The sequence below is a fragment of the Chlamydotis macqueenii genome, chromosome 11 (genome assembly GCF_036417535.1).
Source record: "Chlamydotis macqueenii isolate bChlMac1 chromosome 11, bChlMac1.mat, whole genome shotgun sequence".
NCBI lineage: Eukaryota > Metazoa > Chordata > Aves > Otidiformes > Otididae > Chlamydotis > Chlamydotis macqueenii.
The window spans coordinates 9,318,643-9,331,835 of NC_141566.1; the positions used below are offsets into that span (position 1 = coordinate 9,318,643).

General features: G+C 38.7%; 1 protein-coding gene across 1 annotated transcript; it reads right to left on the minus strand.

Moving 5' to 3' along the window:
• Positions 1–1,208: 1,208 nt before the first annotated feature.
• Positions 1,209–12,673, minus strand: LOC147599383 (fmr1 neighbor protein-like). The gene is made up of 6 exons (XM_086756681.1): positions 12,610–12,673; positions 10,721–10,834; positions 9,061–9,198; positions 5,410–5,506; positions 1,946–2,088; positions 1,209–1,255 (listed from the first exon to the last, which is right to left on the minus strand). Exons 1-6 carry the CDS (start codon positions 12,671–12,673, stop codon positions 1,209–1,211), a joined length of 603 nt encoding a protein of 200 aa, XP_086612807.1.
• Positions 12,674–13,193: the final 520 nt, after the last annotated feature.

Consider the following 13,193-nt stretch of genomic DNA (forward strand, 5'->3'; position numbering starts at 1 on the left):
ATTCATAAAAATATCAAGGAACAGCAAATACACATCAGGTTTGGAAGGTAAATAGAGCCCTATTCAGTCTTCATCATTCTGCTGCTCCACATCAAAAACATAATAATATTTTGCTTACAAAATTATAACCAAATCATCTGTAATGCAATGGTACCGGCAATGGTAATATCAGACTTTAAGGCTCCTGCATGTAGTTATGTCTGACCGCCAACCAGTACCTGAACAATTTCATGAGATCGCCCATAAGCGTATTCCACCCCTATTACACTTGGATTTTAAGCTATGCCTATTTTAGGACTGATGAAATAAGAAAAAAATATTAAAAATAGGGAATCCTGGAAGTGCACTAAGTTTCTAAGAATCACTCATAATATTTATTCTCTCTCCAGCTTAGGAGCAAAGCTCCATTCATCCCAGTTGCAGCTCTTGGCAATTCTGCTACCTGGACTTCACAGACAAGCGATTGCATTGTTACGGGTGATACTGATTTCTACTGATGTTTTTTTAGGTGCTCACTCTTACGTTGTACTCCACTGCTGAAAACTGTTACGTGTTTGTTTCTTTTGGTTTTGCTGCACTACAGGGAAATGGAAAGAAATTGCATTTTGAAGTCACCTACCTTGGGAGACAGGTCATCCAAAGACCAAAGAAAGTTCTGTGGTGAAGTGGTATACCATGGAGAGAAACAATGCCAGAGAAGACACCACCACATTTTCCTCAAGCACTTCATGCTTTTGCCAAGTGTACCTTTAAAACAACTGCCCAACAAAAGATTTCCCAGATCCTCTGCAGCCTGGTCAGGAATTGGCCATTCTCCTTGGCAAGAGTAGCACTACTGTGCTATGGTGCTGTCCCACACTGAAACAGAGTGAGCTTGCCACTCGCTACCAACTTAATGTATGACAACACTCTTTTCTTAATCCAGATAAGACTGACCTCTTAGAGAGGTCACTTAACTGGCATCTCTATATCCCTCCACAGGGATGCTGTATTAATAAGAAAAGACTGGCTTTATTATTCAGGAGTTGCCATGAGCAGTTTTGCCTTTCAGCATTAGTAGCTTTTTTTTTTTTGTACACAAGATACGGAATGAACAGGAAGAACTAGAAATGAAGAACTTCTATTGCAAAACCAACAGCACTATCAAGGGTTGATAACATTGTATTACTTTGATACCAAGAGAAAGCATCTAATTTTCCAGGGCATACTCAAGTGTCCTCCTGCTTGAGGTCTTCAAGATCAGGTGGATGTTCCTCTACACCAAAGGGAAAAAAAAAAAAACAAACAAAAAACAAACTGAACATTAATATAATTAGATTTAGGGACATCTTTACAGTTTTGCCAAATCAATGCTGAAATATTTCCTTATTGTCTAATGACCTCACTAACACTTTTTTATTTCATTGTCACCTTTAGTAGGCTGTAGTTTGGCATGCTCATGTAGAATAAATCGCATTTCACTCTCAGATTACATTCGTTTCTGTAGTCAACTTTTTTCAGCACTGAGGAAGAATGCCAAGATGTGGAGCTATGCGAACATGCCAGCTGTAAAACATCCCTATTCATACACAGGGATAGATTTCTCAGTGCCTGTAAATGGATCCGCACCTCCTGAAAGCAGCAAAACCTCACTTTGCTTTTCCACTTTCCTATGCAACACAGTTTGCACATGGGGTGAGGAACACTGAGACGGCAGAGGACTTAAACCTAGGGCTGTAATGTTGTCCATGGCTTGCTCTGCGGTCACAGCAATCAAATTCTTGCAGACTTGTTATTTCTCCCACAACAGGAATTGAAGGTGATCCCTGATAAACAGTGCCTTTTGACAGTCTACCAGACTGGGAAGAAACAGGCATTTAGTACTGCATATGTTTACTATTCTATACAGAACTGGCATAACAATCCTAAACTGAAAGAACAAAAGAATACTCCAAAGTTAGTTTACCTTTTTTTCTGTTCTTGTGGTCCTTAGAGTCTTTCTTACGCCCATCCAGTGAAAGGCTATAAATGTCTTCACTATGTGCTCTTTTCTTCTGCACAATTTGCTCTACTTCTTTGTTTGCCCTTCGTAAAGGGTTGGCACATTGGCTGCAACATATTAAAACAACAGCTGAAGTTGGTTGACTTCCGAAGAAGGAATTTAAAGATCACCTAGACTTTAGCCATGAAATCCTTCGCTCTAGTGAAAAAAAATGCAAAGGCACAATTGATTTCAGGGGCCATCACAAGATTTCATCACTAGAACGCAGATTACGGCTAGGAAAAGCATTTCAATAAGCTTTTCCTATATCTTACATTTTCTTAATTAATTTCAGCTCACCTTCTGAGTCATATAATTCAACCGCCACCAGAAGTTCCCTCAGTAACTATTCAACTAAATTCTACGGCCTGCTTCCCACTGCTGTACTAGGAATTCAGCAGAAGGAAATCAAGACTTTTCTAGTTCTCACTCTATTTTTAAAATCTACACAGTATTATTCATATATATCACTAGTTAAGTGCACCTGCATTTTCCTAACTTTCAGCATCTTAACCTACCGACCACTGCATGTGGTTGTTAATGAAGACTACAAAACAGAGAAATAAGATAGAATAGCACAGTTACAAACATAGCAGAAGCATCAGAGAACACAGCTCAAGAAGAGAGAAATTATGTTGATAACACACAAGAGAAACTGTTAATTACCAGGGAACAGGAACGAGTAGATTCTGCTTTCTGCATGAAAAATACCACTGCAAGGAGGCAAATGCACAGCTCATCAGTGGGGATGCAGAAGTAACAAAGCCTCACTGACTTGGGAAACTACTAGTACTGATCAAGTGTGGCAAGGGGAAGAGTGCTCGGCTCCCTCTATCAATTTTACAGGAATTCCATGCTCCTACATGTTCTTCGTCTGGACACGTTATGGAATTCATAGCATCATAGAATGGTTAGGGTTGGATTACCTCTGCTGTCCTAGTCCTTGGCATCTCTTGGCAAACAGCCACCTCTTGCTATACAGCACAAGTGGCTGCAAAAGCCAGGTTTGATGGCTGTCTTCATTGTTGTTGGGGTTTTTTTTTTTGGTTGGTTTTTTTTTTGTTTGGTTTGGTTTTTGTTTGTTTTTCTTTTTTTTTTTTTTTAATGTAAATACAGACTCCTGTGGAAAACCTTGGAATTTGCTCTAGAAGAGCCACTGAACTAATCAATTATCCCAAATTTCATCAGCAGAAGTCCTCTTATTTTTTGATACTTCTAGAGAAGCATTTTTACTTTTGTGCACGTCCATGGCAGGACAGTTTTGGCATTATACGTAGGGCCCTCTAAACAGTGACTGTACAGCTCTGAAAACAAAAGAATTTCCTTCCAGAGAGCAGGTTTTAGGTTCATTAAAGCAATGCTTTTCAAAGTCATATCCTCTATCAACTATCTCTAAAACTGGCAAAACTCAAAGTTACAATGTTATAGGATTGCTCCTTTCCTAGAACTCAAATATATGATGTTGGAAATTAAAACCATTTAGCATCTGGTTAATCACTGCATTAAAAAACAAAGCAAAAAACAAGCCATGGCAGAACGGCAATATTCCTAGTTTCACTGGCTATGAAAAAAACACAGAAACGATCATTTAAACATTAATGTGAATTCTCTCAAAAACGAACACATATTAATTCATTTTCCAGAAAATTTATGATAATTTCATGTTAATTCTTTGCCTCCTGTTTTCAGAGTCACTGATGACTCAGTGCAGCTATCTGTATGCTGAACATCAGCTGTTGAGCATGGTGTAAGATGTAATGTGGAGATTTTCACAGCAGGTTTTGTCTAAATGTGGAACTCCACAGCAAACAGCCATCTGCTGAGCAGCCGCATTAGTAAAGTCTATGTGAGTGTGTACGTGCACGTATATGATCCCACACAGACGACTAATATCTTAGGAAAGCAAAAGTTCAACACTTCTGGTGGAATTAAAAAAAAAACAAAAACCTTCACCAGAAAGACAATTCTGTCATATTAACCAAGCTGTAGCATTAACTTAACCATTCAATATGAACTACCACCTTAGAGAAATAAAGAACAGTTACGTTAATACATTCCATCTTAGTTTAATGATTGCGATGTTGTGGAGCTTACGTTTTCCCATTATCGTAAGATCGTACACACATGCTGAAACTCTTCACAATATCAAACACTAAACTGCTTGCATAGCACGCACAGGCTGTAATGTGCCCTATACATTAAAAACCCACACTGTACGTTAGAAGAATTAGAGATAATTAATTTGCTTTTCTTCCCAGCGCAGTCCCAGCCCATCTCGCTTGCTCTATTCAGGATTACTACTTTGTTCTTTCCTTCTGCGTCTTACTGTATAACTCTAGGTCTATCCCATATAGACACATTTCTACTTCTTCTTCACAATCTGCTTTTTCTCATTCATTTTTTCCCTATTATCTTTCAGATAATTAATTCCTGCTTGCACATGCCATTTTCCTGCACGGTAGTCGGTTGTTTACCATGGGCAATGTCACTTTTTTGTAGACTTTGAAGACAGTGGTAAAAGAACCATTTTTGTATTCCTTGTCCCCGTGATTTGTGAGCTAAGGCAAGTGGCAGGAAGTTTTTAAATTTGTTTCTGTTTAAACCTATGTTACAAAGTGAAATTAACTTTTCCTGAAAATTTTCCTTTTCTTTTTTACTGATGTTCTGGGTTTTCATTGCACTCAGGGTACTGTGTCCTAAAAACCTATTCTGGGTTGAGCAGGATGGACTGTGTGCAGTGTTGCAGGCTGCCCAATAGTTTGGTTTCCTCTTAAGTCTTGTTTGCCACCTTTTTTTGCTCACAACTGGCAGTTCTTGGTGTTGCCCTCCTGCCAAGGAGGATAAGAATGGAAACCAAGTTCCTTGAACATACATGGATATACTAGCCTTTGGTGGGGAGCAGGGGCAGAAAGTGGGGGAAGGTAACTGGAGTCTAGGGAGCAAAAGCCTGGACTTCCACACCTCAACACATCAGCCCAGGAGAGGATCAACGCCCTGCAGAGCTAAACTCACCTTCAGACACCACTGCTCAAGCTCCATTCAGGGCTTTATGTGCAGACCTCTTCTCTAACCTACAGGCAGTGTGTCCTCATGTTTGACATGCATGTTCCCAAGCAAGAGAAGTAAGATTAAGTCCAAATCCTTTCTAACTGGCTCTTTAGAAAGAGTACTGGGCAATAACAAACTTTTCTTCCTTAAGCCAAAATGACTTTGTGTTTTATGCAGCTTCAGAAGAGAATTCCTGATTTTTTTTATGTTTGCACATCAGTTTCTTGCCTTTTTTTTTCCCAGTCTTTTTCCACTCACTGACTTCAAACATGTCAGTTGTCTGTGTTTATGTGTAGAAGCAGTATATCATAGATTCATTCTGGTCATGCTCTAATGCTTACCTTCTCTGCAAACAGGTACAGCAACAGAATGGTAGACACCCCAAAACCAAAAATACTCCTGCCACGAGCACAAGCAGTCGAAATGTCAGTTGCACATCTGTAGAGTCAGCAGAAGTTTGCATTAGTTATTAATCATTCTGAGAGATACACTGAGGTATAGAGGATGGAGATTAGCCTCTATGACAGACATGTATGTATCTCAGCCAGCAACGCAACGGAAAAAAAGTACTTGTTAGAAATGAGATCAGATGAGAAAAATCAAGTCTCAAATTCGACACGAGTTCAAATACCCCAAGTGTTCGCTTAGTTTCAGAAGCAACTGGGGTTTAAGTGAGCCCAGATCATGGAGGGAAAAAAAAAAAAAAAAGCAACAAACAACAACAACAACAACAAAAACAAAACAAAAAAACCCACCCACAAAATCCTAAAGAAGAATGAAGACAAAATCATGCAAGTAAATGCTATTTATCTATTTCAGCTCATAACTTTCGCAGTATTTTCTTAAAGCCTCATTTTATTCCTAAGGAAATTAAAGACAAAACTCCCAGATAAGAACCATTCAAGTATGTAGCCTGCTTCTTACAGAAATGCAAGTGCCATGAGTCTAATATCTGCTAAGTGCTTTTATTTTGTCAACAGATTGCTATGAGGCAAACAGCATGTGCTCCCAGGGCAGTAAGTGTTCATATTTTCTTTGGACATATGCTGCACATCCAGGAGCATTCAAGAAGCTAACTAATGTACGAACAAATGACTCCGTAAAATAGTCAGCCCTTGATATTTACGTCCAGACAATAAAAGCTTAACTGGAATGAGGAAACAGCAGTCACAGCTGAATAAGCATATTTAATTTTAACATTTGCTTGAGTGTCTTAAAATGAGCAGAAGAGCTATGATTTTCATTGTACAGCTTTTCTTCTCGCTATAGTGAAGTGTCTTTTATACATACTATAAAGTAGGGAATGAATATTATTACATTTTATTCCTGCAGTATGCCCCTAACAAACAGATTCCTATGGCCTCACGCTGAATGGAACTTTCTTCCGTGGAAGGTTATCTAGCTGGTAGGAGCTACAGCTGCCCTAGCACTGGAATGTGGAGCTGCTCAACTACAAGAAAAATGTCAAAGTTGGATCCTGACCTCTCCTTGCTTCTGAGCAAGCACAAACAAGCACAAAGTGAATTCATGTTAGCTTATGTGAATGTTAGCTTATTCCCTTAGGGTTTTGTATCTGTATTAAGTCAGCTCTTCCTGAAAGTTGGATAACATCTCTGAGATCAATGGCAATATGCTGAATTATATCAGAAAGACTTAAACCATTAAGTCCTAGATTATGGGTTTTTTTTACTAACTTAACATCCATATTTAGCAAGATTGCCTGTGTTCGAGAACTCTTCCTGCTTAATTGGCTACATTAATTCCTGCTTCCCACTCCAGTCAGCAAGTCGGCTTCATCAGGGGCCCAACTTAAATGTCTCTACGCAAAATGCACATAGCATGGGGAATAAACACTGAGGTGCATGACGACTTTTTTGCCTCAGTCTTCACCAGCAAGGACTCCACCCACATCGCTCAAGTTGCAGAAGGCAAAGGCAGGGACCGGGAGAATGAAGAACAGCCCCCTCTAGGAGAGCAAGTTTGAAAACATCTAAGGAACCCGAAGGTGCACAAATCTATGTAACTCAATGAGATGCATGCACGGGTCCTGCGGGAACTGGTGGATGAAGTTGCCAAGCCACTACCCATCATATTTGCGAAGTTGTGGCTGTCTGGTGAGGTTCCCACTGATTGGAAAAGGGGAAACATAACCCCCACGTTTAAAAAGGGAAAAAAAGGAAGACCTGTGGAACTACAGGCCAGTCTGGCAACATCATTGAGTAGATCCTCCTGGAAACCATGCTAAGACACATTGTTGAGACAGGGCCAGGTGTAATGGTTTTAAACTAGAAGGAGGTAGATTTCAACTAGACATAAGGAAGCAATTTTTTACACTGAGGGTGGTGGAACACTGGCACAGGTTGCCCAGAGAGGTGGTGGATGCCCCATCCCTGGAAACATTCAAGGCCAGGTTGGATGAGGCTCTGAGCAACCTGATCTGGTTGGAGATGTCCCTGCTCCTTGCAGGGGGGTTGGACTGGATGGCCTTTAAAGGTCCCTTCCAACCCAAACTGTTCTATGATTCTAGTTGATAATGGAAAGAGAAAAAAAAAAAAGCATACAATGTAACAAGAATTGCTGTGTTACAAAACACATGGTCACATTCAGCTCTGTTCCTATTTAAGTCTGTGATGAACCTCCAAATATCACTCTAATATCTTTAATATCTTGACATTGTTCTTGACAGAAAGCCACGAGATACATGTCTAGTATCAGGGCATGAGGCAGAGGACACAAATTAAGATACAAAATTCCATCTGAACATACGAATTTTTTTTCATTTTTTTTTACTCTGAGGGTTCAAATAGTAGACACTGGAACAGGCTCCCTAGAGAAGTTGTGGACTGGATGCAGCACTGAGAAACCTCTTGTAGGTGACCCTGCTTGAGCAGGGAAAATTGGACTATATGTTCTTGAGGGGTCCCTTCCAAACCCAGTAATTCTGTGTTTAAACAAAAGCCTCTAATTTTTTTTTTTGCATTTTTCAGTTTGTTGAAGCAATTAATTAGTGAATTAAAAGCAGCAACTTTTTCTACAAAGTTGTAAAAACAGGAAAACTGTTATGAAAAAAATTAAGATTTGACTCCACCCTTACAGTAAAGCAGAGATTACTACAGTTATGTCCAAAAATAGGATGTTCAAAGAAGTTTGCTGCATTTTTTCCTATGAGACAGAAAGAAAATCATGCACATCAAGTCTCTGCTCAAAGAAAAAAAGAGAGGTAAAATACTATGCTAAGGCTTGAATTTGAGAACACAGAACCACAGAAATTTTGGTTTTAAGAGACTTTTGCACATCATGTAGACCAACCTTCTTCCTGAAGTAAGGCTACCACTAGCACGAGGTCAAGTGAGTTGTGTCTTTGTCTAGTCAAGTCTTGAAAACCTCCAAGGATGGCGACTCCACCACCTTTCTGATGACTTGTTCTGGAGTTGCACTACTTTTCCAACAAATTTTTTTCCCCCAAAGTCCAAATTAAATTTCCCAAGCATCAATTAGCGGCAATTGCCAGTTGTTATATCATCTGGTTCTACAAAGAAGAATTTGTGGCTCCCTCATCTTAGTAACTGCCCTTATAAACACATTTCAGTAGCTATTAAATAACCAAACAGCCACTCCTTCACCAGTTTAAATACATCCACTTCCTTCACCTTTTCTTCATAGCACTTCAGAGTCACTGCTACTTTGGATTAAACCCCACTTTTTCCACAAATAAAGCCTTCACTCTGTTCTTTGTACTATTATGTGACTCTGTTTATCTGTATCACATCATTTGTTCTTTGCTTGTGCTGGGGTTGACAAGATACGCAGACAATTCTTTATCAATGAATTGTTTTCTGTATTAATATATACACAGAAATAAAGGCAAGCTTACATTTACTTTGAAGAGAGTGGTGATCTGGAAGACTAAAGGAAGAAACAAGTGAAAATCACATTTTCTGACCAGAAGCAGCACTTGGCTATGAGGCAGTTATCTACAGAAGTACACTTACTGTCTTTAAATGGCTTGTAACATTTCAGTTCATGGCTGGTTTTGGAAGGACAGCATTTATTTTCCAAGCATTCAGTTGCATTAAGGCCCTCTCCTACATGACAAGGAACTAAGGTTTGTTCGTCTTTGCGACGGCAAGCTTTAAAAAAAAAAGAAATAATACATAAGATCTCTATTCTAGGAGCTTACCATGTTGATAGGGTAAGTCTGACAGAAAACAGCATCATTAACTTTCATGTATGTTCTTTCTCAAAAACTAATCAATCTTTCTATTAAAATTAACAGAAAAGCTAAAATAATGTAACCTGCTTTGTTTCAGTAAGAAACATTTACAAAAACGAATCTAAACATTGTTGTACTACTTTTTGTACTTAGGTTTCTAAAGTGAGAAAGACAAACTAAATTTTCTGACTGGATTGTTTCTAATTAAAAAAAGAAAACAGAAATTTAAGATTGAAAAAAAAAAAAAAAAAAAAAAGTAAGAGCCCAGCATAGAATGTATTGCAACTAAACATCTCTCTGTTTGGCACTAATTGCATGTTCCTACAAGCAGCTGAAAATCAGCCAATAGGAACAAAACCCTGAGACATCCAATCCAGTTATTGAACAAAATATTTAAGCGATTTTTAACATTTGTCATGTAATAACAGATTTATTGATAATAATGAGATGCTCTGTGGGAAGGACTTAAATGTATAAGATTATAAATAGCAGATGTCCCCATATACTTAATTCTTGTAAAACTTAGTATGACATCACTTATATGACACTTTCACAGCAGCTGCAAAGCATCGTGTGGCTCCAACAGCACTCCCAAGATCAGCTGCATTGTCAGTCTCATGTTTATGATAGACATCACCAGTAGCCAAATTCAGTTTATTAAACGGGAGACCAGGCACTTCACAAGACCTCTGTGCTTACCAAGGGCTAGGTGGTGGTAACAGCAGTGGAGGTAGACTGATATTAAGGTAATGCAGTAATATACTGAGAGAAAAATTGTATTTCTTCTTTTCCTTTCTCTTTGTCTGTGATAAAATTATGGAACCAGGCTTGGAATTTTTGTGCATGCCAAGCCCGTTCTGTATTTATAGATATTATCTTTCTTATTGATAATAGAAATTAGCATTGTGTTTTCCTTCCCAATAATTTTATGAAATAATGTAGCTCTTGTCATTTAGCTTCAGCACTCCAAAGGGTGAGTGGTTCAGTCTCAGGTAATGGCCCTGGCGCCTTCCCTAGCCACTACAAATGGGAGAGACACCGCTGTGGGGCAAAAATCCTTTCTCACTTAGGATGTGCCAAATTGCTCTTTCCTTCCTCTGTCTACATGGGAAGACTAAAAAAGCAGCACGGATCAGATACAACAAAACTAGGGACAATGGATCCTCCGCTGAACTGCCCAGCATTTCTAGCACGGTCAGATCACTGACAATGAAGGGCTTTGTAGGAGTAGTAACACAGTGGAAGCAAGTTTATGGTTGTTCCAAAGGAGCATTTAACAATACAATTTTGAAGAGATCTAGTGAGTTTTGGAGCATCAGATTGAAGGTTTTAAATACATTAAACGCTGACAGGTAGGGGTGGGAGGGTGGACTGGAAGTGAGGCAAAAGAAGGGGAAAGGAAGAGAGAAACAATGCTGCAGTGATGAAGCGACACTTACTCACTGGCCTGAAGAAGCTCAAGAGAGGTTCATATGCATTTTTCAGATTCATGTTAAGTTTGCTGGGTGCCACTTCACTTTTTTCTAAAACATCCTGAGTTGCTGGTGCAAAACCTAAAAGCTCATAATGATTAGCTCATTACCATAAAAATAACTGTAATTAATTAAATGCAATGACATTTTCTTACTGATTATCTTTCCTTATGAAGACATTTATAGTCATCATGAATTGTGACTACTGACAGCTAGCAAGGCTAGGCAGAGATGTTTGTTGTATTCACTTACATTACTGCAAATTGCTTCATGAGCCACAATCAGTAATTAACTACAGCTGTGAACGGTAAAGAACCCATTCAGGTGGAAACTGTCAAGATGAAAAGCCCTACTGTTCACCTGTAAGGTGCAGGTTACATGAACACTCTGTGTTACATCTATAGATGTATTTCTCCTATGTATGCCAGCAGAACTTTCGGCCTTTGTTTCAGATAAAGATCAGATCTCTACTGAAAAAAGAAGGGTGGCAAAAGGCAGCTTTATCAGATACAGCCAAACATGCATCCATCCCAACATCTTGTTCCAGACAGTGATCTACAGCAGTTGTGTAGAAAAGAGCAAAACATCCCTGAATACAGAGGTACTGGAGTATTTTCCCAAACTTTAGTGTTTTGTGGCTCCAAGACTTCTTAATCACCTTTCATTTACACTACTTTGAAAAATGTGGCATCAGTAAACCTTGCTGCCAGACTACATCTCTTTTTTGTTAAACCAAAACTCCATGAAAAAAAAAAAAAAAAAAAAAAAAAAAAAAAAGAAAGAAATAAACCTAGTCTTCCTTGCCTTATTTGTCTCCATATGAGGAATTTACACCATCACAACTTTAACAGCTTTCAGTGATGGAGTTTATTGAAAGCCATTTCATGGTTTTACAGTTCCCTGTGAAGAGAAGGGAGATCACAGCGCAAACAAAAGCTAAGGTTGAACAAATTCAGTCTTCTGGATGATTCTTCAGCTGGCAGCATCACAAGCATAAATTCCCTATTTGTCCTGGGGCACAACTTGCTGCTTCTGTGCCATACAAAACTCCCTTGGGAGAAAGAAGCGTTAGACTAGGGAGAATTGAATGTGTGTCAAAACAGAGAATCCAAAATCTGTTTTTAACAGAAATGTGACCAGCAAAGTTCACACAAACAGTTATATACCCTATATACACAGGGTTAATTTCCCCCCTCTCCCCCCCACCCCCACCCCAGACAGAACAACTTCCTAATCTAGATATTGCAGAAATATTTTACAGTGACACTTTTATCAACTGACAGCCTTTCACCAAGATCTGAAAATGTGGTCTCTGAAGTCTGGTTTGTCAATGCACAGAGGATCAAATGCAAGCTTTATGTGTGGGCTGATCCTTGACACACATCAGATGACCAAATTTAACTTCTGGTGTGAATTCAAGTCATCAGCCAAAAATCTTTGCTAACCATTTTGAGCCACCTGTTGTAGTAAACAAATATATCAAATCTCAACAGATTATATGAACACTTTTGCTGTGGTTAAAAGTGGAAAAAATAAGTCAAAGCGGGGAAAAAAACCCACAAATATCTGTAATCAAAGGTAAAATAAAAGCAAGACAGACTGCCAAAGATGAAACAGGCAGCATGTGTTTCTCATTTGTCCACAGATGGACGAAGAGGGAAGTGGAAACTACAGCTGGGCAAAAGAACATATTTCTCTGTATTTAAGTGTCAAGACTGATCAATCCCATTTGCAGTAATTAACTGTTTGTAGTATTTCTCAATCATTACCAAGACCACAACACTGTAAATTTAATTTCTTGCTGGTAAAAGTAGCTGCTTCTTTTATGAAAAAGCTTTTCTCCTTGCAATACTCACTTGAACTGACGCTATAAGCTAGTACCACACGGTTCCATAACAGACAGGTGCCAATCAGTAGCATTACTGCAATAAAAATAACAGTAATAGGTATGTGGTTATGCATAAAAATATTATTGATCTTAACTTCAAATTCATGGATTAAAACAAACATGACAGCAGATTGCTGCACAGAGCAGGACTGCCCTTTCTGCAAAACAGTAGGCCAAACTAAATTTTTTTTTTTTTTTGCAATAAGTGATTTTGAAGAAATTACTTATTTAAAGATAGCTTAAAGGGAGGCATCTTGTTAACAGAGACAGTAAAAAAATGCTCTTTGTGAAGTGTCCCTGTGCTGGACACCTGACACCTTTAAAAAAAAAAAATTTTTATCTTCAACCAGCCTCTGAAGACTGCTTTGCCAGATGCAGTATTTCACTTCTCCTGCAGCTCCTGTTGTTACCTAAAAAGGTCTTTTTTGATTATTACTACATCTATTTAAGACAGCTTAAACCTAGAGATTATTTTGTTAGTACCGGTAAGGGAGGAGAACCCCATTTTCTGAAGTGCTATACAGGGAAAAGAAAGATTGCGTTTTACACGGG

Excerpts from the sequence above, each read along its gene's own strand:
- LOC147599383 (XM_086756681.1), bottom strand. The coding sequence starts at position 12,673 with ATGCTACTGATTGGCACCTGTCTGTTATGGAACCGTGTGGTACTAGCT. Across the intron at positions 9,199-10,720 it reads GAGCTTCTTCAGGCCAGTGA|CTTGCCGTCGCAAAGACGAA; the intron begins GTAAGTGTCGCT and ends TTTTTTTTAAAG. Across the intron at positions 2,089-5,409 it reads TGTACCTGTTTGCAGAGAAG|CCAATGTGCCAACCCTTTAC; the intron begins GTAAGCATTAGA and ends AATATGTTGCAG.